This window comes from Hypanus sabinus, chromosome 20 (assembly GCF_030144855.1).
Source record: "Hypanus sabinus isolate sHypSab1 chromosome 20, sHypSab1.hap1, whole genome shotgun sequence".
NCBI classification, from domain to species: Eukaryota; Metazoa; Chordata; class Chondrichthyes; order Myliobatiformes; family Dasyatidae; genus Hypanus; species Hypanus sabinus.
The window spans coordinates 62,715,530-62,738,764 of NC_082725.1; the positions used below are offsets into that span (position 1 = coordinate 62,715,530).

General features: G+C 48.6%; 1 protein-coding gene across 3 annotated transcripts in view; it reads right to left on the reverse strand.

Moving 5' to 3' along the window:
• Positions 1-23,235, reverse strand: part of topbp1 (DNA topoisomerase II binding protein 1) — a 128,134-nt gene that overhangs the window by 92,553 nt on the left and 12,346 nt on the right. For all 3 annotated transcript variants that reach the window (XM_059945629.1, XM_059945628.1, XM_059945630.1), the window contains exon 5: positions 21,039-21,220. In XM_059945629.1, the coding sequence (XP_059801612.1) occupies positions 21,039-21,220 (182 nt within the window). The remainder of the gene's footprint in view (positions 1-21,038; positions 21,221-23,235) is intronic.

Sequence of the window (23,235 nt, forward strand, 5' to 3'; positions counted from 1 at the left end):
GACTCATTTTCAAGGACTCCACAACACATTATTTATTTATAATTATTATTCTTTTTTTTGTATTTTCACAGTTTTTTCACTTTTTTGCACATTGTTTGTTCATCAGTCTTTGGTCATATGTAGATGTTAATTGATTCTATCACATTTCTTTGTTTTGCTGTGAATGCCCACAAGAAAATGAATCTCAGGGTAGATTACAGGTATACAGTATACATAGTCTCATGCACGTTCCAATCTGTGAAATATTTAAAAGCAGATGGTGCCTTTCCTTCCTGGCCTTCTGCCTGTAAAACTTAATATTTGAGGCTGCTAAGGCTGCTTGGAGACCTCAAAACTATTGATGCCAGTGACGTCACCTGACAGTAGATCAAATCCAAAAAGAAGAATGTCACCATCTATTTCAGCCCAGTGTAAATGAGCCATCTAATGTGGGAACAGCTTTCCTCTATTTAACCCATCTAAACCAGTCACCATCTTAAACACCTGCATCAAATAGCCCTTCAACATCTCTGCTACAGAGAGAACTACCCAAATTGCTCCAGATTAACCTGGTAAATGAAATTCCTGGTCTCTAGAAACATTCCTCCAGTAGAAGTGGTAGAGGCAGGTTCAATATTGTCATTTAAAGTAAAATTGGATAGGTATATGGACAGGAAAGGAATGGAGGGTTATGGGCTGAGTGCAGGTCAGTAGGACTAGATGAGAGTAAGCGTTCAGCACGGACTAGAAGGGCCGAGATGGCCTGTTTCCCTGTGGTAATTATGATATGGTTATAAATCTTTCCCACTCCTAAGATTTTCACATTGTTTGTAGTTTACTAAGCTTTCCTAGATTGCAGAATATCTAAGTATATACTGCATTAGAAAACAGAAAATATAAACAGAGAAGAAGAAAGGGGAAAACTAGCCAGTTACCTTGACATTAGTTATTAGGAAAATATTACAGTCCAATTAAGGAAACAGTTATCGGGCATGTAAAGCGCAATATGATTATGTAGAATCCACATGATTTCCTGATAGGGAAAAAGTGTTAATAACTGCTTAAAAATGTTTTGATGTGTCTAGGGGGATAGGTAAAGGAAAACCAAAGGAAGCAATGTATTTGTATTTTCAAAAGGCATTTGAAGAGGTGTTAAGTAAGAAGTCTTTATTACAGATTTGTGATGGGGGTAGTAGCATGAATGGAGAACAGACACTACAGGGGTAAAAATGGCTAGGAATGAACAAGGCATTTCCACATCAGCAGCTGTAACTAGTAACCACTGCTTGGGTTTCAATTATATCCAACTAAATCAAGGACTAACTAGCTACGTAACAAAGTTTGGTACTGTGGCGGCTCATTTCCTAGCGTATGCGAACCGACTCACAATTAGATAGCCTACGGGGGTTTGCGAGCACAGAGCTTTGGAGCCTCTTCGCCATGGGGGGCCGGTTGACAGAGGCTTAAAAGTGAGGCTGAAGTTTTCGAATAAAGTTTTTTCCTTCGACTGCAGTTACCGACTCCGTGTCGTAATTTTAGCGCTGTTTGTAGCACACCGCTACAATTGGTGACCCCGACGGTCCAAACGATTTTTGGACCAGAAATGACCGACGCCGCCTCTGTTCATGCGGTTTCGTTGAAACTGCCGGGTTTCTGGACACAGCGCCCGGACCTATGGTTCCAGCAAGCCGAAGCCCAATTCCACGTTCGCCGGATCACCTCAGAAGACACCCGCTACTACTACGTGGTGGGCTCCCTCGACCAGGACACAGCTGCCCAGGTCGCGGAGTTCGTACAGTCGCCCCCGGCAGACGGCAAGTACACGGAATTCAAAGCCCTGCTCCTCAGGACTTTCGGACTCTCACGGCGCGAGCGGGCTGCCCGTTTACTGCACCTGGATGGCTTGGGCGACAGACCTCCATCGGCTTTAATGAACGAGATGTTGTCTCTGGCCGAGGGACACACAGGCCTCATGTTTGAGCAGGCATTCCTGGAGCAGCTGCCCGAGGACATACGCCTGCTGCTGTCCGACGCGGATTTCAGTGACCCCCGGAAGGTGGCAGCCCGGGCGGACTTGCTGTGGAACGCCAAAAAGGTGAGCGGGGCGTCCATCGCACAGATCTCCCAGCCACGCTCCCGGCAGCAAACCAGTCCAGGCCCGGCCGCAGAGCCCACTAACCCCCGGCCCAATGACCACTGGTGCTTCTACCACCAGCGGTGGGGCGCAGAAGCCCGCCGTTGCCGCCCGCCCTGCAAGTTCCCGGGAAACGCCAGGGCCAGCCGCCGCTGATGGCTACGGCGGCTGGCCATCGGGATAGCCTCCTGTATATGTGGGATAGCAGGTCGGGACGCCGCTTTTTGGTCGATACTGGGGCTGAGGTCAGCGTTTTACCTCCGACAAGTTACGACACTCGCAGCAGGGCACCGGGTCCCCCCCTGAGGGCCGTGAATGGCAGCACAGTAAGGACCTATGGCACCCGTCAGGTGCAGCTACAGTTCGGCCCCAGCCAGTTCACGTGGGACTTCACACTGGCCGCCGTAGCCCAACCGCTTCTGGGTGCGGATTTTTTGCGAGCTCACAGCCTGCTGGTTGACCTGCCCAGGAAGAGACTGGTACACGCCGAGACCTTTCAGACGTTCTCCCTGGGCGCGGCCCAGTTGCCAGCCCCTCACCTCGGCTCCATCACGCTGTCCGACAACGACTTCACCAGGGTCCTGGCGGAGTTCCCATCGGTTCTGGCACCGCAGTTCACAGCAGCCATGCCCAGGCACGGCGTACAGCACCACATCCCGACACAGGGACCACCCCTCCATGCCCGTGCTCGGCGGCTTCCCCCGGACAAGCTCCGACTGGCGAAGGAGGAGTTCCAGAGAATGGAGGAATTGGGGATCATCCGGCGGTCCGACAGCCCCTGGGCTTCCCCCCTGCACATGGTGCCCAAAGCGACGGGGGGCTGGAGACCGTGCGGCGACTACCGCAGGCTGAACGAGGCTACCACACCGGACCGCTACCCTGTGCCGCACATTCAGGACTTTGCGGCAAACCTGCACGGCGCCCGGATCTTCTCCAAGGTCGACCTTGTCCGAGGGTACCATCAAATCCCGATGCATCCTGACGACGTCCCCAAGACGGCTCTCATCACCCCGTTTGGCCTCTTCGAGTTCCTCCGCATGCCGTTCGGCCTGAAGAATGCCGCACAGACGTTCCAGCGGTTAATGGACGCGGTGGGACGGGACCTGGACTTCGCGTTCATCTATTTGGATGACATCCTCATAGCCAGCGGCAGTCGTCAGGAGCATCTGTCCCACCTCCGTCAACTCTGCGCCCGACTGAGTGAGTACGGTCTTACAATTAACCCTGCCAAATGCCAGTTCGGACTTGATACCATTGACTTCCTGGGCCACAGGATTACTAAAGACGGGGCAACCCCTCTGCCCGCTAAGGTAGATGCGGTCCGCCACTTCCCCCGACCCACCACGGTCAAAGGCCTTCAGGAATTCGTAGGTATGGTCAATTTCTACCGCCGCTTCCTCCCTTCAGCTGCCCGGATCATGCGCCCCCTGTTCGCCCTGATGTCGGGTCCGAGCAAGGACATTACCTGGGACGAGGAGTCCGCCGCCGCTTTCGTTCAAACGAAGGAAGCTTTGGCTGACGCCGCAATGCTAGTACATCCCAGAATGGACACCCCTACCGCCCTCACAGTGGACGCATCAAACACGGCAGTCGGTGGGGTGCTGGAGCAGCTCATCGCAGGTCGCTGGCAACCCCTGGCGTTTTTCAGCAAACACCTGCGGCCACCCGAGCTCAAGTACAGTGCTTTTGACCGGGAACTGTTGGCGCTCTACCTGGCAATCCGGCATTTCAGGTACTTCCTAGAAGGTCGGCCCTTCACCGCGTTCACGGACCACAAACCGCTTACCTTTGCGTTTACGAAAGCATCCGACCCCTGGTCATCCCGCCAGCAACGCCACCTGTCCTACATCTCTGAATACACAACGGATGTCCGGCACGTCTCGGGTAAGGACAATGTCGTGGCGGATGCGCTCTCTCGCCCTACCGTTCATGCCCTTTCCCAAGGGGTAGACTTTGAGGCACTGGCAGAGGCACAGCAGGTAGATGAGGAGATTCCGAGTTACAGGACTGCAGTCTCTGGTTTGCAGCTCCAGGACTTCCCCGTGGGCCCAGGTGAGAGGACCCTACTCTGTGACGTCGCCACCAACCGGCCCCGTCCGGTCGTCCCCGCAGCCTGGCGGCGACGTGTTTTCGACTCCATTCATAACTTGGCGCATCCCTCCATCCGGACAACTGTCCGGATGGTTTCCAGCAGGTTCGTTTGGCACGGACTCCGCAAACAGGTCAGTGAATGGGCCAGGACGTGCATGCACTGCCAGACGGCCAAGGTTCAGCGGCACACCAAAGCCCCACCGCAGCAGTTCCATCCCGCCCACCGGCGTTTCGACCACATTCATGTGGATATCGTGGGCCCCCTGCCAGTGTCGCGCGGAGCGCGTTACCTCCTGACTATCGTGGACCGGTTCACAAGATGGCCAGAGGCGGTCCCGCTCACCGACACCACCTCCGAATCTTGCGCCCGAGCCCTGATCGCCACCTGGATATCCCGCTTTGGTGTACCAGCCCACATTACCTCCGACAGAGGCGCCCAGTTCACCTCCAGCCTGTGGTCAGCTATGGCCAGCCTTTTGGGGACTCAGCTGCACCACACCACTGCCTACCACCCACAGTCGAACGGGCTAGTGGAGCGTTTCCACCGTCACCTGAAGTCGGCCCTCATGGCCCGCCTGCGAGGAGCCAACTGGGCGGACGAGCTTCCCTGGGTCCTTCTCGGCATCCGCACAGCGCCCAAGGACGACCTGCACGCCTCGTCGGCCGAGTTGGTATACGGCGCGCCCCTGGCCGTCCCCGGGGAGTTCCTACCAGCCCCGAGGGGGCAAGAGGAAGAACCCGCTGCAGTCCTGGGCAGACTTCGCGAGAAGCTCGGTAACCTGGCCCCCATACCCACTTCACAGCATGGGCGGCACCCGACCTGCGTACCCAAAGACCTACGGAACTGTAAGTTTGTGTTTGTACGAAGGGGCGGGCATCGGCCACCGCTGCAGCGGCCATACGAGGGGCCGTTTACGGTGCTCCGGAACAACGGGTCCACGTTCGTGCTGGACGTTGGGGGGAAGGAGGAGGTTTTCACGGTGGACCGCCTCAAGCCGGCCCATGTGGACCTGGCGCAACCGGCCGAGTTTCCGGCGCCTCGGCGCAGAGGCCGACCTCCCAAGCAGGTTCTGGCCCAGGCTGTGGACATTGGGGGGTGTATCGCCGGTTCTGGGGGGGGGTTATGTGGCGGCTCATTTCCTAGCGTATGCGAACCGACTCACAATTAGATAGCCTACGGGGGTTTGCGAGCACAGAGCTTTGGAGCCTCTTCGCCATGGGGGGCCGGTTGACAGAGGCTTAAAAGTGAGGCTGAAGTTTTCGAATAAAGTTTTTTCCTTCGACTGCAGTTACCGACTCCGTGTCGTAATTTTAGCGCTGTTTGTAGCACACCGCTACAGTACCATATAAAGGGAAATGAGAAATTAAGCTCCAAAAAGGAAACAAAGAGACTGCAAAACAGATTCAGCAAATTAGGAAAGTGTGTGATAAAATAATACAACAACATTTTTCCCCAAAACTGTGCGTGTACATGAATCAGATGCATGTGAAAAATAATTGAGAAGCTAAACAGCACAATGGTCTTCATTGCAAAGTGGCATGGAAGATTAAGGACATTTTTCAGCAGTTATCAAGGATCTCCTTGAGACCAGATCTGGAGAAATGAGTATATTTCAACTTAGGTTTTGAGAAAGAATTAGTTTTCATTGCAGGCAATACATCAGAGGTTTAATAAATTAATTTTTGGAATAAGAAGGAACAATTCAGTAAACCAGGTCTATAATCATGGAGTTGGTAAGAACATGGGTGCTCTCACTGAAACAAGTTCCTGCAGGGGCTTCATAGATCAGATTGCTTTTCTTAGTGGAAGAGATTAAAAGGAATATAGATCAGGGTAAGAAGTTAGTTTTAAGTTAAAGTCAAGCAAAATTTCCTCACAAAAACACAAGAAAGCCAGGGTCAGAAGTAGGTCACCTAGCTCCCCAAACATGCCCTGACATTCAATAGGATCACAGCTGGTCCTCCCCAGGCCTCAATTCTTAATCTGTGCTAGTTGCACATAATCAAGTCTCTGATCTTTAATAAAGGTATACTGCCTCTTTAAATAGGTCTAGTAATCTAGCTTCCTTAACCCTCTGAGCAGAAATTCCAACACACCTAGTTTTAAATTATTACTCTCCTACCTTGTAGCAATGTCCCCTTGTTGGAAGAGAAACAACAAGGAAACATGTCAACATGAACACAAACACGAGGAAATCTGCAGATGCTGGAAATTAAAGCGACACACACAAAATGCTGGTGGAACGCAGCAGGCCAGGCAGCATCTATAGGGAGAAGCACTGTCGACGTTTCGGGCCGAGACCCTTTGTCAGATCTAACTGAAAGAAGAGATAGTAAGAGATTTGAAAGTGGGAGGGGAAGGGGGAGATCCGATGAAGCTAAGAGCTGTAAAGTTGATTGGTAAAAAGGACACAGAGCAGAAGGGGGAGGATCATGGGACGGGAGGCCTAGGGAGAAAGAAAGGGGGAGGGGAGCACCAGAGGGAGATGGAGAACAAGCAAGGAATAATTGTGAGAGAGAAAAATGAGAGACAAAAAAGGAGTTGGGGGGGGAGGGAGGGATAAAATAAAAATAAATAAAGTATGTCAACATGAACCCTGCATTGGCTCCTTAGGATTTTTATCTTTCAATAAAATTATGTCCATTCTTCTAAACATCAAAGAATACAAACCAAACATATTTATTCAGAAGATTGCAGACCTTTGAAATACTTCCACAAATAAGGATATGGGAACTGATTACATACAACAGTGATAATAATAGACTTCTGGAATTCAGGGATATCAAAGAATAAGGGGATCAAGAAAATGGTGAGGAAGATCAGCCATGATCTTGAGGACCATGCCAACAACAGGGGAGCAGAAAGTCTTCAGAAGGACTTGAGCACAGATTAGGAGGATATGCGAAATGGCAGATGGAATATAGTGTAGGGAAGTGTAAGGTCATGCGCTTTGGTAGAAGAAATAAAGGCGGAGACTATTTTCAAAACTGGGAGAAAATTCAAAAATCAGAGTTGCAAAGGGACTTGGGACTCCTTGTGCAACACTCCATAAAGATTATCTTGCAAGTTGAGCTAGAAGAGCAATATAACTGGTTGCATCACTGTCTGGTATGGCGGGGCCAATGAACAGGACTGACAAAAGCTGCATCATGGGCACTTGTCTCCCCAGCATTGAGGATAACTTCAAAAGGTGATGTCTCAAAAACAGCACATTGTCATTAAGGGCCTCTCACCCAGGAATACCCTATTCTCATCAAGAAGGTGGTACAGGAGCCCGAAAACACACTCTTCATTTCAAGAACAGCTTATTCCTGTTTACCATCAGATTTTTGAATGGACATTGAATCCATGAACACCACCTCACTATTCATTTGATTTTTTAAAATATGTCTTTATTACAATTTACACTTCATGACATATGCCAATGATATTAAACCTAATTCTGAGTCAGTGATAAGGAAGGCAAACGCAAAGTTAGCATTCATTTCAAGAGGACTACAATATAAAAGCAAGGATGTAATGTGGAGGATTTATAAGGAATTGGTCAAACCTCACTTTGCGTATTGTGAATAGTTTTGGGCTCCTTATCTAAGAAAATGTGCTGGCATTGGAGAGGATTTGGAGGTTTACGAGAATAATTCCTGGAATAAAAGAGTTAACGTACGAGGCATGTTTGATGACTCTGGGCCTGTACTCACTGGAGTTTATAAGATTGAGGGGAGATCTCATTGAAACCTATCGAATATTAAAAGGCCTAGACAGAGTGCATGTGAGGAGGATATTTCCTATAGCAGGCAAGTCTAAGGCTACATCCACATTAGACTGGTTAATTTTGAAAACGCCGGTTTCGCGTAAAAACGATAGGCGTCTACTCTATGTGTTTTTAAAAATATCTCTGACCACACTGAAATGGAGATATTGGTGAATCTCCTCCTACTGCGCATGCGTAGGACACATCTACTGAAAGCAAGCGACATGTTTGGTGTTGAATCTCGCTGTGAAAGGCAGTGCGAGTTTGTTCAGTTACAGACTAGAAAAACTTAAATGACGGGCAGCTGCTGGCTCTCGCGCAGGAGGACTTAAAAGTAAAAAAAATCAAATACTGAAGTGTATAGAGGCAACCGACAGGGAGTTCACGGGGGGTATGACCCGGCTGACGACAAACATTGAAAAACTGACTAACTCTGTTGCATTAATAAAGTACCTTGTTAAATGTATAAAACATGTCTGTATCAGTATTATCTTGTATTTCCATACAATGTTACATTAGGCTGTTACACATCTATTGTCAGAGAAATACTTGCATAAATGGGTAAACCACCTTCATACGAGCATGGGCAGAAAACAGGGCAAAATGAGTATACTTATTTATTCAGTAAGTTATGGGTCAAAGTATTTGGTGAGTACATTTCTAACTCTTCTGGCTTTAGTCTCGTTGCCATCTGTTCTGAAATTGTTAGGTTGCATTTAAGAAAACACTGTCGCCTGACAGCATTTTTAAATTTCTCCAGTTACCCTGTCCACACTGATCTGCCAAATCAGCACTTCCAAAAATACTCACCCTGGACAGTGTTTGGGGGGACAACATGCTGTTTTAGTGTGGACGGAGGGTAAAAACGAAGAGAAAAAGCTTCGGTTACGGATTTATCCAGTGTAGTGTGGATGTAGCCTAAGACCAGAGGACACAGCTTCATAACAGAAGGACGTCCATTTGTACCATAGATGAGGAGGAACCTCTTTAGTCAGTGAGACGGAGATAGATCTGTGGAATTTACTGCCACGGACAGCTGTGGAGGGCAAGTCATTGCATATATTTAAAGCAGAGGTTGGTGTGTTCTTGATTTGTCAGGGTGATAAAGTTTTAAGGGAATTGGGGAGTCTCAGATTCCTGTAAATAATGGTTAAGGTTGAGTCTGTGCATTCTGGTTTGAGAATGGCTGCAGCTTGAGCAGCTGTTGTCTCCTGACTTTTCACACCTTTTGATTTCGTGTTTAAATTTCAACTTTGGGATAAGTACCAACTACTCTGTGGCTACGTCTACACTACACCAGATAAATCCGTGACCAAAGCTTTTTCTCTTCGTTTTGACCCTCCGTCCACACTAAAACTGTGTTTTAGTCCACTGAATACGGAGCTTTTCTAAAATGCTCTTTAGAGTGTGTAATTTTGAAAACACTGGATTGGCCGGAGCAGTGTGGATGGGGTAACCGGAGATTTCTAAAAAATGCTGTCATGACCTGCCGGAACAGACGCTGGTGGCAGCGTGCCATCTTGAACGCAACCTAACAATTTCAGAACAGACGGCAACGAGGCTGCAGCCAGAAGAGTTAAAAATGTACTCACCAAATACAAACCCCGTTTCAAGAAAAGTTGGGATATTTTACGAAATGCAATAAAAACAAAACTCTGTGATATGTTAATTCACGTGAACCATTTAACTGACAAAAGTACAAAGAAAAGATTTTCAATAGTTTTACTGACCAACTTAATTGTATTTTGTAAATATACACAAATTTAGAATTTGATGGCTGCAACACACTCTTTTCTTTGTACATTTGTCAGTTAAATGGTTCACGTGAATTAACATATTGTAGCGGTGTGCTACACGCAGCGCTAAAGTTACGACACGGAGTCGGTAACTGCAGTCGAAGGAAAAAACTTTATTCCAAAACTTCAGCCTCACTTTTAAGCCTCTGTCAACCGGCCCCCCATGGCGCAGAGGCTCCAAAGCTCTGTGCTCGCAAACCCCCGTAGGCTATCTCATTGTGAGTCGGTTCGGATACGCCAGGAAAAGGGTCGCCACATAACCCCCCCCCCCCCCCAGAACCGGCGATACACCCCCCAATGTCCACAGTCAGGGCCAGAACCTGCTTGGGAGGTCGGCCTCTGCGCCGAGGCGCCGGAAACTCGGCCGGTTGCGCCAGGTCCACATGGGCCGGTTTGAGGCGGTCCACCGTGAAAACCTCCTCTTTCCCCCCAACGTCCAGCACGAACGTGGACCCGTTGTTCCGGAGCACCATAAACGGCCCCTCGTATGGCCGCTGCAGCGGCGGCTGATGCCCGCCCCTTCGTACAAACACAAACTTACAGTTCGGTAGGTCTTTGGGTACGCAGGTCGGGTGCCGCCCGTGCTGTGAAGTGGGTATGGGGGCCAGGTTACTGAGCTTCTCGCGTAGTCTGCCCAGGACTGCTGCGGGTTCTTCCTCTTGCCCCCTTGGGGCTGGTAGGAACTCCCCAGGGACGACCAGGGGCGCGCCGTATACCAACTCGGCCGACGAGGCGTGCAGGTCGTCCTTGGGCGCTGTGCGGATGCCGAGTAGGACCCAGGGAAGCTCGTCCGCCCAGTTGGCTCCTCGCAGGCGGGCCATGAGGGCCGACTTCAGGTGACGGTGGAAACGCTCCACTAGCCCGTTCGACTGTGGGTGGTAGGCAGTCGTGTGGTGCAGCTGAGTCCCCAAAAGGCTGGCCATAGCTGACCACAGGCTGGAGGTGAACTGGGCGCCTCTGTCGGAGGTAATGTGGGCCGGTACACCAAAGCGAGATATCCAGGTGGCGATCAGGGCTCGGGCGCAAGATTCGGAGGTAGTGTCGGTGAGCGGGACCGCCTCTGGCCATCTTGTGAACCGGTCCACGATAGTCAGGAGGTAACGCGCTCTGCGCGACACTGGCAGGGGGCCCACAATATCCACATGAATGTGGTCCAAACGCCGGTGGGCGGGATGGAACTGCTGCGGTGGGGCTTTGGTGTGCCACTGCACCTGGGCCGTCTGGCAGTGCATGCACGTTTTGGCCCATTCACTGACCTGTTTGCGGAGTCCGTGCCAAACGAACCTGCTGGAAACCATCCGGACAACTGAGGGATGCGCCAAGTTATGAATGGAGTCGAAAACACAGCGCCGCCATGCTGTCGGGACGACTGGACGGGGCTGGCCGGTGGTGACGTCACAGAGTAGGGTCCTCTCACCTGGGCCCACGGGGAGGTCCTGGAGCTGCAAACCGGAGACTGCGGTTCTGTAACTCGGAATCTCCTCATCCGCCTGCTGCGCCTCTGCCAGTGCCTCAAAGTCTACCCCTTGGGAAAGGGCATGAACGGTAGGGCGAGAGAGCGCATCCGCCACGACATTGTCCTTACCCGAGACGTGCCGGACATCCGTCGTGTATTCAGAGATGTAGGACAGGTGGCGTTGCTGGCGGGACGACCAGGGGTCGGACGCTTTCGTAAACTCAAAGGTAAGCGGTTTGTGGTCCGTGAACGCGGTGAAGGGCCGACCTTCTAGGAAGTACCTGAAATGCCGGATTGCCAGGTAGAGCGCCAACAGTTCCCGGTCGAAAGCACTGTACTTAAGCTCGGGTGGCCGCAGGTGTTTGCTGAAAAACGCCAGGGGTTGCCAGCGACCTGCGATGAGCTGCTCCAGCACCCCACCGACTGCCGTGTTTGATGCGTCCACTGTGAGGGCGGTAGGGGCGTCCATTCTGGGATGTACTAGCATTGCGGCGTCCGCCAAAGCTTCCTTCGTTTGAACGAAAGCGGCGGCGGACTCCTCGTCCCAGGTAATGTCCATGCTCGGACCCGACATCAGGGCGAACAGGGGGCGCATGATCCGGGCAGCTGAAGGGAGGAAGCGGCGGTAGAAATTGACCATACCTATGAATTCCTGAAGGCCTTTGATCGTGGTGGGTCGGGGGAAGTGGCGGACCGCATCTACCTTAGCGGGCAGAGGGATTGCCCCGTCTTTAGTAATCCTGTGGCCCAGGAAGTCAATGGTATCGAGTCTGAACTGGCATTTGGCGGGGTTGATTGTAAGACCATACTCACTCAGTCGGGCGCAGAGTTAACGGAGGTGGGACAGATGCTCCTGACGACTGCCGCTGGCTATGAGAATGTCATCCAAATAGATGAACGCGAAGTCCAGGTCCCGTCCCACCGCGTCCATTAACCGCTGGAACGTCTGTGCGGCATTCTTCAGGCCGAACGGCATGCGGAGGAACTCGAAAAGGCCGAAAGGGGTGATGAGAGCCGTTTTGGGGACATCGTCAGGATGCATCAGGATTTGATGGTATCCCCGGACGAGATCTACCTTGGAGAAGATCCGTGCGCCATGCAGGTTTGCTGCAAAGTCCTGAATGTGCGGCACAGGGTAGCGGTCCGGTGTGGTAGCCTCGTTCAGCCTGCGGTAGTCGCCGCATGGTCTCCAGCCCCCCGTCGCTTTGGGCACCATGTGCAGGGGGGAGGCCCATGGGCTGTCGGACCGCCGGATGATCCCCAATTCTTCCATCCTCTGGAACTCCTCCTTCGCCAGTCAGAGCTTGTCCGGGGGAAGCCGCCGAGCGCGGGCGTGGAGGGGTGGTCCCTGGGTCGGGATGTGGTGCTGTACGCCGTGCCTGGGCATGGCCGCTGTGAACTGCGGTGCCAGAACCGATGGGAACTCCGCCAGGACCCTGGTGAAGTCGTTGTCGGACAGCGTGATGGAGCCGAGGTGAGGGGCTGGCAACTGGGCTGCACCCAGGGAGAACATCTGAAAGGTCTCGGCGTGTACCAGTCTCTTCCTGGGCAGGTCGACCAGTAGGCTGTGAGCCCGCAAAAAATCCGCACCCAGAAGCGGTTGGGCTACGGCAGTCAGTGTAAAGTCCCACGTGAACTGGCCGGAGCCAAACTGTAGCTGCACCTGACGGGTGTCATAGGTCCTTACGGTGCTGCCGTTCACGGCCCTCAGGGGGGGACCCGGTGCCCTGCTGCGGGTGTCGTAACTCGTCGGAGGTAAAACGCTGATCTCAACCCCAGTATCGACCAAAAACCGGCGTCCCGACCTTCTATCCCACACATACAGGAGGCTATCCCGATGGCCAGCCGCTGTAGCCATCAGCAGCGGCTGGCCCTGGCGTTTCCCGGGAACTTGCAGGGCGGGCAACAACGGCGGGCTTCTGCGCCCCACCGCTGGTGGTAGAAGCGCCAGTGTTCATTGGGCCGGGGGTTGGCGGGCTCTGCGGCCGGGCCTGGACTGGTTTGCTGCTGGGAGCGTGGCTGGGAGATCTGTGCGATGGACGCTCCGCTCCCCTTTTGGCGTTCCACAGCAAGTCCGCCCGGGCTGCCACCTTCTGGGGGTCACTGAAATCCGTGTCGGACAGCAGCAGGCGTATGTCCTCGGGCAGCTGCTCCAGGAATGCCTGCTCAAACATGAGGCATGTGTGTCCGTCGGCCAGAGACAACATCTCATTCATTAAAGCCGATGGAGGTCTGTCGCCCAAGCCGTCCAGGTGCAGTAAACGGGCAGCCCGCTCACGCCGTGAGAGTCCGAAAGTCCTGAGGAGCAGAGCTTTGAACTCCGTGTACTTGCCGTCTGCCGGGGGCGACTGTACGAACTCCGCGACCTGGGCCGCTGTGTCCTGGTCGAGGGAGCTCACCACGTAGTAGTAGCGGGTGTCTTCTGAGGTGATCTGGCGAACGTGGAATTGGGCTTCGGCTTGCTGGAACCATAGGTCCGGGCGCTGTGTCCAGAAACCCGGCAGTTTCAACGAAACCGCATGAACAGAGGCGGCGTCGGTCATTTCTGGTCCAAAAATCGTTTGGACCGTCGGGGTCACCAATTGTAGTGGTGTGCTACACGCAGCGCTAAAATTACGACACGGAGTCGGTAACTGCAGTCGAAGGAAAAAACTTTATTCCAAAACTTCAGCCTCACTTTTAAGCCTCTGTCAACCGGCCCCCCATGGCGCAGAGGCTCCAAAGCTCTGTGCTCGCAAACCCCCGTAGGCTATCTCATTGAGTCGGTTCGGATACGCCAGGAAAAGGGTCGCCACAATATCACAGATTTTTTTTATTGCATTTCAGAAAATATCCCAACTTTTCTGGAAAAGGGGTTTGTATTTGGTGAGTACATTTTTAACTCTGCTGGCATCCAGCCTCGTTGCCGTCTGTTCTGAAATTGTTAGGTTGCGTTCAAGATGGCACGCTGCCACCAGCATCTGTTCCGGCAGGTCATGACAGCGTTTTATACACGTTTTATACATTTAACAAGGGGCTTTATTAATGCAACAGAGTTAGTCAGTTTTTCAATGTTCGTTGTCAGCTGGGTCATACTGTCCGTGAAATCCCTGTCGGTTGCCTCCATACACTCCAGTATGTTTTTTTTTAGTTTTAAGTCCTCCTGTGCAAGAGCCAACAGCTGTCTGTCATGTAAGTTTTTCTAGTCTGTAAATGAACAAATGCTCACCAACTCTTTCACAGCAAGATTTGACACCAAACATGTTGCTTATTTTCGGTAGATGTGTCCTGCACATGCGCAGTAGGAGGAGATTCGCCGAGATCTCCCTTTCAATGTGGACAGAGATATTTATGGACGCCTATCATTTTTACACGAAACAGGCATTTTCAAAATTATCCAGTCTAGTGTGGACGTAGTCTGTAACTGTAGTATGTTTGAATAATGTCTCACAACTGCTTCTTTGAGTGAAAAAAGATTATAAACTTACAAAACCCACAAGATGATGTCTCCTAACTTTTCACACCTTTTGGTTTCGACAAAAGGTGGCGATAAGGCAGGACATTCTTTACATTCCTTTCTTAATTTTGGTGAAGTCTCTTATCTAAATTATTGAGTTCTGCTCTATTTGAGTAGCCGGAATGTCTAAGGATCTGACTGTTCTTTTGTATTGAGATGTTAAAGGTTCAATTTGTCCTGCAGACTCCTTGTCTCACTTGCAGGATGTAACAATCTATACTGTTTTCTGATTACCTCTGCCTAATGTGATTAAGTGTTCTTTGTCAAGTACGATTGCCTCTGTTTTAGTGATTAAGTGGCTCTTGTCTATCACTGTTGATGGCGTTCCTGACAAAGATGGTATTTAAAAACTCTGTATCTGTCCTTAGACAGAGACTTTGAGTGTCTGACTCTCTGTGAATGCAGATGGAATGTTCTCTCTCGTAGCTAGCTCTCAAAGCATCGTGGAAGGAAGGTCGTTTTTCTTTTCTTTAACTGATTGGGGAAAAGAGGCACTACTGCGCAGGAGCGTGATGTAGCACGCCAAGGTTTAAAAGGGAGAGAAAAACTTCCAATGGTCTTTTCAATTGAAGCAAGAGGCTGAGAGTGAAAGACGGAAGTATCGCGGAGGGAGGGTTGTTTTCCTTTTCTTTAACTGATTGGGGAAAAAGAGGCACTACTGCGCAGGCACGTGACGTAACGCGCCAAGGTTTAAAAGGCAGACAGCCATATACAGCAGCCATCATTGGAGTGGACTGAGTTGGAGTGGGACTGCTTTGGCTCAATCAGGCTTCAGCAAGAAACAGGCAGAGGCAAGGGTAGGTTCCGGTAAGTTTCTGTTTTCTTCTTTTTTTTGTTCAGACTAGAGAATATGCCAGGCAGGATGTCGGAATGTTCCTCTTGCAGGATGTGGAAAGTTAGGGAGACCTCCGGTGTCCCTGGCAATACCTGCAAGAAGTGCATCCAGCTGCAGCTCCTAATAAACCGTGCAGGAGCTGGAGCTGGATGACCTCCGGATCATTCGGGAGACTGAGCAGTTTATAAATAGTAGTTTCCAGGAAGTAGTTACACCTGAGGAACAGGGCACAGGTAACTGCGTTACCGTCAGGCGAGGGAAGAGGAAAGGGCAGGTACTGCATGGTTCCCCTGTGGCCATTCCCCTCCAAAACAGGTATACCGATTTGGATACCATTGGGGGGGGGGGGGGGAGGGCTTACCTGGGACAAGCTGCGGCAGCCGTATCTCTGGCACTGAGTCTGGTTCTGCAGTGCAGAAGGGAGGGAGGAAGAAGAGGAAAGTGTTAGTGATAGGGGACTCCATAGTCAGGAGTACAGACAGGAGATTCTGTGGTCGTGACAGAGACTCCCGGATGGTTTGTTGCCTCCTGTGTGCCAGGGTCAGGGATGTCTCTGATCACGTGCACAGCATTCTGAGGTGGGAGGGTGATCAGCCATATGTTGTGGGTATACATCGGTACCAATGACATAGGTAGAAAGAGTCAGGAGGTCCTGAAGAGTGAGTACAGTGAGCTTGGTAGGAAGTTGAAAAACAGGACCACGAGGGTAGTAATCTCCGGATTGCTGCCTGTGCCACGTGCCAGTGAGGGTAAGAATAGGATGCTCTGGCAGATGAACACGTGGCTGAGAAACTGGTGTAGGGGTCAGGGTTTCAGATCTCTACATCATTGGGACCTCTTCTGGGGCAGGTGGGACATGTACGAGACGGGTTACACCTGAACTACAAGGGGACCAATATACTTGCAGGGAGGTTTGCTAGTGTTATTGGGGAGGGTTTAAACTAGATTTGCAGGGGGATGGGAACCAGAGTGCCAGAGTAGATAGTGGAATGCAGGTAAAAATAAATAATGTCAGTAGTTCATGCAAAGTCACAAATAGTAAGTTGTGTGTGGTGGTAATAATCTTCTGAGGTGTGTATATTTCAATGCAAGGAGTATTGTGGGAAAGGCAGACGAGCTGAGGGCCTGAATTGACACGTGAAATTATGACATCATAGCTATTAATGAAACTTGGCTACAGGAGGGGCAGGACTGGCAGCTCAATGTTTCAGGGTTCCGATGTTTCAGACGTGATAGAGGCAGAGGGATGAAGAGTGGGCTTTGTTAGTCAGGGAAAATATTACAGCAGTGCTTTGGTAGGACAGGTTAGAGGGCTTGTCTACTGAGGCCATATGGGTGGAGCTGAGAAAAAGGAAAGGTATGACCACATTAATAGGGTTGTATAATAGACCACCCAATAGTCAGCGAGAATTGGATGAGCAAATCTGCAGAGAGATAACAGACAACTGCAGGAGACAGAAAGTTGTGATAGTAGGGGATTTTAATTTTCCACACATTGATTGGGACTCCCATACTGTTAAAGATCTAGATGGGTTAGAGTTTGTGAAATATGTCCAGGAAAGTTTTCTAAATCAATATATAGATGTACTAACTAAGGAGGATGCAATATTAGATCTCCTATTAGGAAATGAGTTAGGGCAGGTGACAGAAGTGTGAGTAGGGGAACACTTTGGTTCCAGTGATCATAAGGCCATTAGTTTCAACTTCATCATGGATAAAGAAAGATCTGGTCCTCGGGTTGAAATTCTAAACTGGAAAAAGGCCAAATTTGAAGAAATGAGAAAGGATCTAAAAAGCATAGATTGGGACAGGTTGTTCTCTGGCAAGGATGTGATTGTTAAGTGAGAGGCCTTCAAAGGAGAAATTTTGAGAGTGCAGAGTATGTATGTTCCTCTCAGGGTTAAAGGCAAAACGAATAAGAATAAGGAACCTTGGTTCTCGAGGGATATTGGAACTCTGATAATGAAGAAAGAAATGTATAACATGTATAGACAACAGGGATGTTTGAGGAGTATAAAATGAGTAAGAAAATACTTAAGAAAGAAATCAGGAGGGCTAAAAGAAGACATGAGGTTGCTTTGGTAGTCAGGGTGAAGAATAATCCCAAGAGCTTCTACAGGTATGTAAAGAGCAAAAGGATAGTAAGGGATAAAATTGGTCCTCTTGAAGATCACAGTGGTCGGCTATGCATGGAACCAAAATAAATGGGATAGATATTAAATGGGTTTTTTGCATCTGTATTTACTAAGGAAACTGGCATGGAGTCAATGGAAATAAGGCAAACAAGTAGTGAAGTCATGGAACCTATTCAGATTGAAGAGGAGTAGATGCTTGCTATCTTGAGGCAAATCAGAGTAGAAAAATCCCCAGGACCTGACAGGGTCCCTCAGACGTTGAGGGAGACTAGTGTTGAAATTGCAGGGGCCCTGGCAGAAATAATTAAAATGTCGATATCCTGTCATTTGTAAATGTCGGTCAGGTGCCGGAGTATTGGAGGATAGCTCATGTAGTTCCGTTGTTTAAAAAAGGCTCAAAAAGTAAGCCGGGAAATTATAGGCCGGTAAGTTTGACATCGGTAGTAGGTAAATTATTGGAAGGAATACTAAGAGATAGGATCTACAAGTATTTGGATAGACAGGGACTTATTAAAAACAGTCAGCTTGGCTTTGTGCGTGGTAGGTCATGTTTAACCAATCTATTAAGAGTTTTTCAAGGAAATTACCAGGAAAGCGGATGAAGGGAAGGCAGTGGATATTGTATACATGGACTTGTTACAACTGTGCCACAACTCTGAGGGGCCGAAGGGTACAAAGTAGCCCCCTCCATTTTGAGAATCACAAGATCGCTATTAATTCGGGTCTGGGACCCAGGAAATGAGAGAGAGACGTCCAGAATACACAGGGTTTGGAACATGTCCTGGCCTCAGCAAGACAAAGCCACAGATAACGGCCACTGTCTCTTGGAGACGGAATTGTGTATTGAGTACTGTACTATTCATTGAAGCCCTCAGGAGATACCAGAGTGGGCTGGTTGAGGGATTGCATCATCCCAACCTGATTGACATCTGAGACCCTGTGAGTAAGGATAAAAGAGGGTCTGGGGAACAACCCCTTTAGACGCACCAGGAGAAACGCTAGAAATCCCGTGACAGCGTTTAATAGCGACAGCAGCTGGAGGGCTCGCCTGCGTCCTTTCCCGTTGCCTGGGATTGGGGCCTTACCATGGAAGAACGGCTTAGCTAAAGGACCGGCTACACCAACGGAACTCTCGAAGGATAGACATCATAAAAAGGAAAAGCCGGCAAGTTTCTAAATCTCTCTCTTGACTCCAACCAAAGGCTGCAGCCTGAATGAACTGAGTGACTTTTATATTTCCATCGGACAATACATTATCCCCTAGACAACGATATATTATTTCTTATTGATTATTATTATACCTGCACTTTTAGATTTAGTATTGACAACGTATATTATCTGTATGTTTGCAGTGATATTATTTTTGTGTATTTTTACTAATAAAGACTGTTAAAAATAGTACCATCAGACTTCAATGGACCTCTCTATCTTTGCTGGTAAATGACCCAGTTACGGGGTTCGTAACAGACTTCAGTAAGGCCTTTGACAAGGTCCTGCATGGGAGGTTAGTTAGGAAGATTCAGTCACCAGGTATACATGGAGAGGTAGTAAATTGGATTAGACATTGGCTCAATGGGAGAAGTCAGAGAGTGGTAGTGGAGGATTGCTTCACTGAGTGGGGGCCTGTGACTAGTGGTGTGCCACAGGGATCAGTGCTGGGTCCATTGTTATTTGTCATCTATATCAATGATCTGGATGATAATGTGGCAAATTAGATCAGCAAATTTGCTGATGATACAAAGACTGGATGTGTAGTGGACATTGAGGAAGGTTTTCAAAGCTTGCAGAGGGATTTGGACCAGTTGGAGGAATGGGCAGAAAAATGGCAGATTGAGTTTAATACAGACAAGTGTGAGGTATTGCACTTAGGAAGGTCAAACCAAGGTAGAACATACAAGGTAAGTGGTAGGACACTGAGGAGTGCAGTAGAACAGAGGGATCTGGGAGCACAGATACATAATTCCCTAAAAGTGCCGTCACAAGTAGATAGGGTTGTAAAGAGAGCTTTTGATACATTGGCCTTTATAAATCAAAGTATTGAGTACAACAGTTGGAATGTTATGGTAACGTTGTATAAGACATTGGTGAGACTGAATTTGGAGTATTGTGTGCAGTTTTGGTCACCTAATTACAGGAAGGATATTAATAAGGTTGAAAGAGTGCAGAGAAGGTTTACAAGGATGTTGCCCGGACTTGAGAAACTGAGTTAGAGGGAGGTGTATAAGTGAATGAGTGATTTGATAGAGGTGTATAAAATTATATGGGTATAGATAGGGTGAATGCAAGCAGGCTTTTTCCACTGAGGCTAGGGGAGAAAAAAACCAGAGGACATGGGTTAAGGGTGAAGCGGGAAAAGTTTAAAGGGAACATTGGGGGGGGAGGGGGGCTTCTTCACGCAGAGAGTGTTGGGAGTGTGGAATGAGCTGCTACATGAAGTGGTGAATGCGGGCTCACTTTTGACATTTAAGAAAAACTTGGACAGGTATATGGATGAGAGGGGTTTGGAGTGATATGGCCCAGCTGCAGGTCAGTGGGACTAGGCAGAAAAATGTTTCAGCATAGCCAAGAAGGGCCAAAAGGCCTTTTTCTGTGCTGTAATGTTCTATGGTTCTAATAAAGGCGGAAAAGAATCAACTGTGGTACTTGTTTCATTATATCGGGTTGATCACCGTTGACGAGGGTGTCAAAGGTTATGGGGAGAAGGCAGGAAAATGGGGTTGAGGGGGATAGTAAATCAGCCATGATGAAATGGTAGAGCAGTTTCGATGGGCCAAATGACCTAACTTTGCTCCTATATCTTACAGTCTTATATCTTCTGTAGGTATTTGTATGTTCTTATGAAGATAGCAAAATTAATACTCTCTGCCACCCACTCAGTGATGTCCTTGTCACTGCCACAGCCATTAGAACCAGATCAATAAAGCATGGGAAGGTCCCAGGTGCTGTCTACTGGAACAACACGGGATTTATTCCAATATCCAAATGGATATTATCAATGTTTCTGGAAAAAAAGCACTCATAGGATCAAGATAATCTCAAATGATTACAGGACCTTGCCTTGCACAAACTGGTAGCTGTGATTATACTTCAAAAAGGTAATTTATTGGCTGTAACGGGCATTAGGGCTTTCTAAAATGACGTGAAAGATGCTACAAGGTGTGCTCATGCTTCAAAAGTTTCATTGAAATGTCTTCCTATGCATAGTGTCTTAACCTGCTATTTTCAGCATTTCTTTTTATTTCAAAAAATATCTCAATAGGCTGTGAAATACTTAGGGCTTCCTGACACTGGATCATTTCCTTTAATAAAAGGCAATGAATATACATCAGAATGTAACCATTACCTAGCTATCTATGACACTTACTTCTCTTGTGCTTTCTCCCAGCATGCTTTGACCCAGGATGGACGCAAAATGGGTTTTTTAAGATTGGCAGCCACCAGGTACTTCTTGCTTCCAACCTCTCCAGCTATCAGATGAGTCACTGAAATGTTGAAGTCACGAAGAATCCTACCACCCATCAACTGGACTTGTTGATGCACTTCTTCCTTAGGAGGAAACAGAACTTATTCAGTCAAATAAAATAATTACTTACAATGTTAACATATGGTGGTTACATAATATTATTGGCCCATTGAACTTTATTTCAAGCTATCTGATGTGCTCAGCTCAGAATATTTCATGCAATAAACTGGAACTATTGGCAAGATTTTACTGTCCAGAATTAAAAGATGAACTTTTATACACTTACCTGCGGGGGGAGATTGGTTCCGGGACCCCCTGCGGATACCAAAATTTGCTGATGCTCAAGCCCCTTATTCAACCTGTCTCAGCGCAGTGAACATTAGGACCCAGCGGCAGAACTCTGAATCTGCAGTGTTACTGTTCACGAAACAGAAACAGCTGAGTGCAGGTAGGTGGGTCTAGGTGAGAGTAAGCGTTCGGCACAGACTAGAAGGGCCGAGATGGCCTTTTTCCATGCTGTAATTTTTATACAGTTATAGGGAGACAGATTCTGGAAAGGTGTAATAATAACAGGTTGTCATGGTGGGAGATTTTAATTTCCCAAATATCGATTGCCATGTCCCTAGAGTGAAGGGTTTAGATGGTTTTGTTAGGTCTGTTCAAGAAGGTTTCTTTACACAATATGTAGTTAAGTCTACAAGAGGCGAGGCTGTACTTAATCTGCTGTTGGGAAATGAACCTGGTCAGGTGTTAGATCTCTCAGTAGGACAGCATTTTGGAGATAGTGATCATAATTCTCTCTCCTTTACAATAGCACTGGAGAAGGACAGGAACAGACAAGTCAGTAAAGTGTTTAACTGGAGTAAGGGGAAAAATGAGGTTATCAGGCAGGAACATGAAAGGATAAGTTGTGTGGTGTACAAAGGCTATTGTAAATCTAGTCAAGAAGAAGAGCTTACAAAAGGTTCAAAAAGCTAGGTAATGATAGCGATCTAGAAGCTTGTAAGGCTAGCAGGAAGGAGCTTAAGAAAGAACCTATGAGAGCCAGAAGGGGCAATGGGAAGGTCTTAGCAGATAGGAATAACGAAAATCCCAAGGTATTCTACAAATATGTGAAGAGCAAAGGATAAGACAAGAGAGAATAGGACCAATCAAGTGCGACAGTGAAAAAGTGTGTATAGAACTGGAGGAGATAGTAGAGGTAGATACTTGAGTACTTTGCTTCAGTATTCACTACAGAAAAGGATCTTGGCGATTGTAAGGATGACTTGCAGCGGATTGAAAAGCTTGAGCATGTAGATATTAAGAAAGAGGATGTACAAGAGCTTTTGGAAACCATCAAGTTCGATAAGTCTATGAGAATGGATGAAATGTACCCCAGGCTACTGTGTGAGGAGATTGCTGAGCCTCTGGCGATGATCTTTGCATCATCAACGAGGCTGGGAGAGATTCTGTTTGAGGCTGTGACAGAACCAGTGATGATAGTCTCCACTCTACAACAATAGAAGCTTGTAGGTTTTAGACGACATGCCAAATCTTTGCAAACTTCCAAGAAAGTAGAGATGCCCCCTTGCCTTCTTTGTATTACTGAACACAGGGCAGATCCTCTGAAATGATCGTCTGCCACAACAGGTCAATGACAGTTGCAATCTCAATGGCTCTCCACACGGCTTTAGACCACATGGACAACACAAACACCTACGTCAGGATGCTATTCATTGACTATAGCTCAGCATTTGATACCATCATCACCACAATCCTCATTGAGAAGCTGCAGAACCTGGGCCTCTGTACCTCCCTCTGCAATTGGATTTTCAACTTCCTAACCAGAAGACCACAATCTGTGTGGATTGGTGATAACATATCCTCCTCACTGACAATCAACACTGGAGCACCTCAGAGGTGTGTGTTTAACCCACTGCTCTACTCCCCATAAACACATGACTGTGTGTCAAATACCATCTATAAATTTGCTGACGATACAACCATTGTTGCTAGGATCTCAGCTGGTGACGACAGGGCACACAGGAGTGAAATATGCCAATTAGTGGAGTGGTGCCACAGCAACAACCTGGCACTCAACATCAGTAAGACGAAA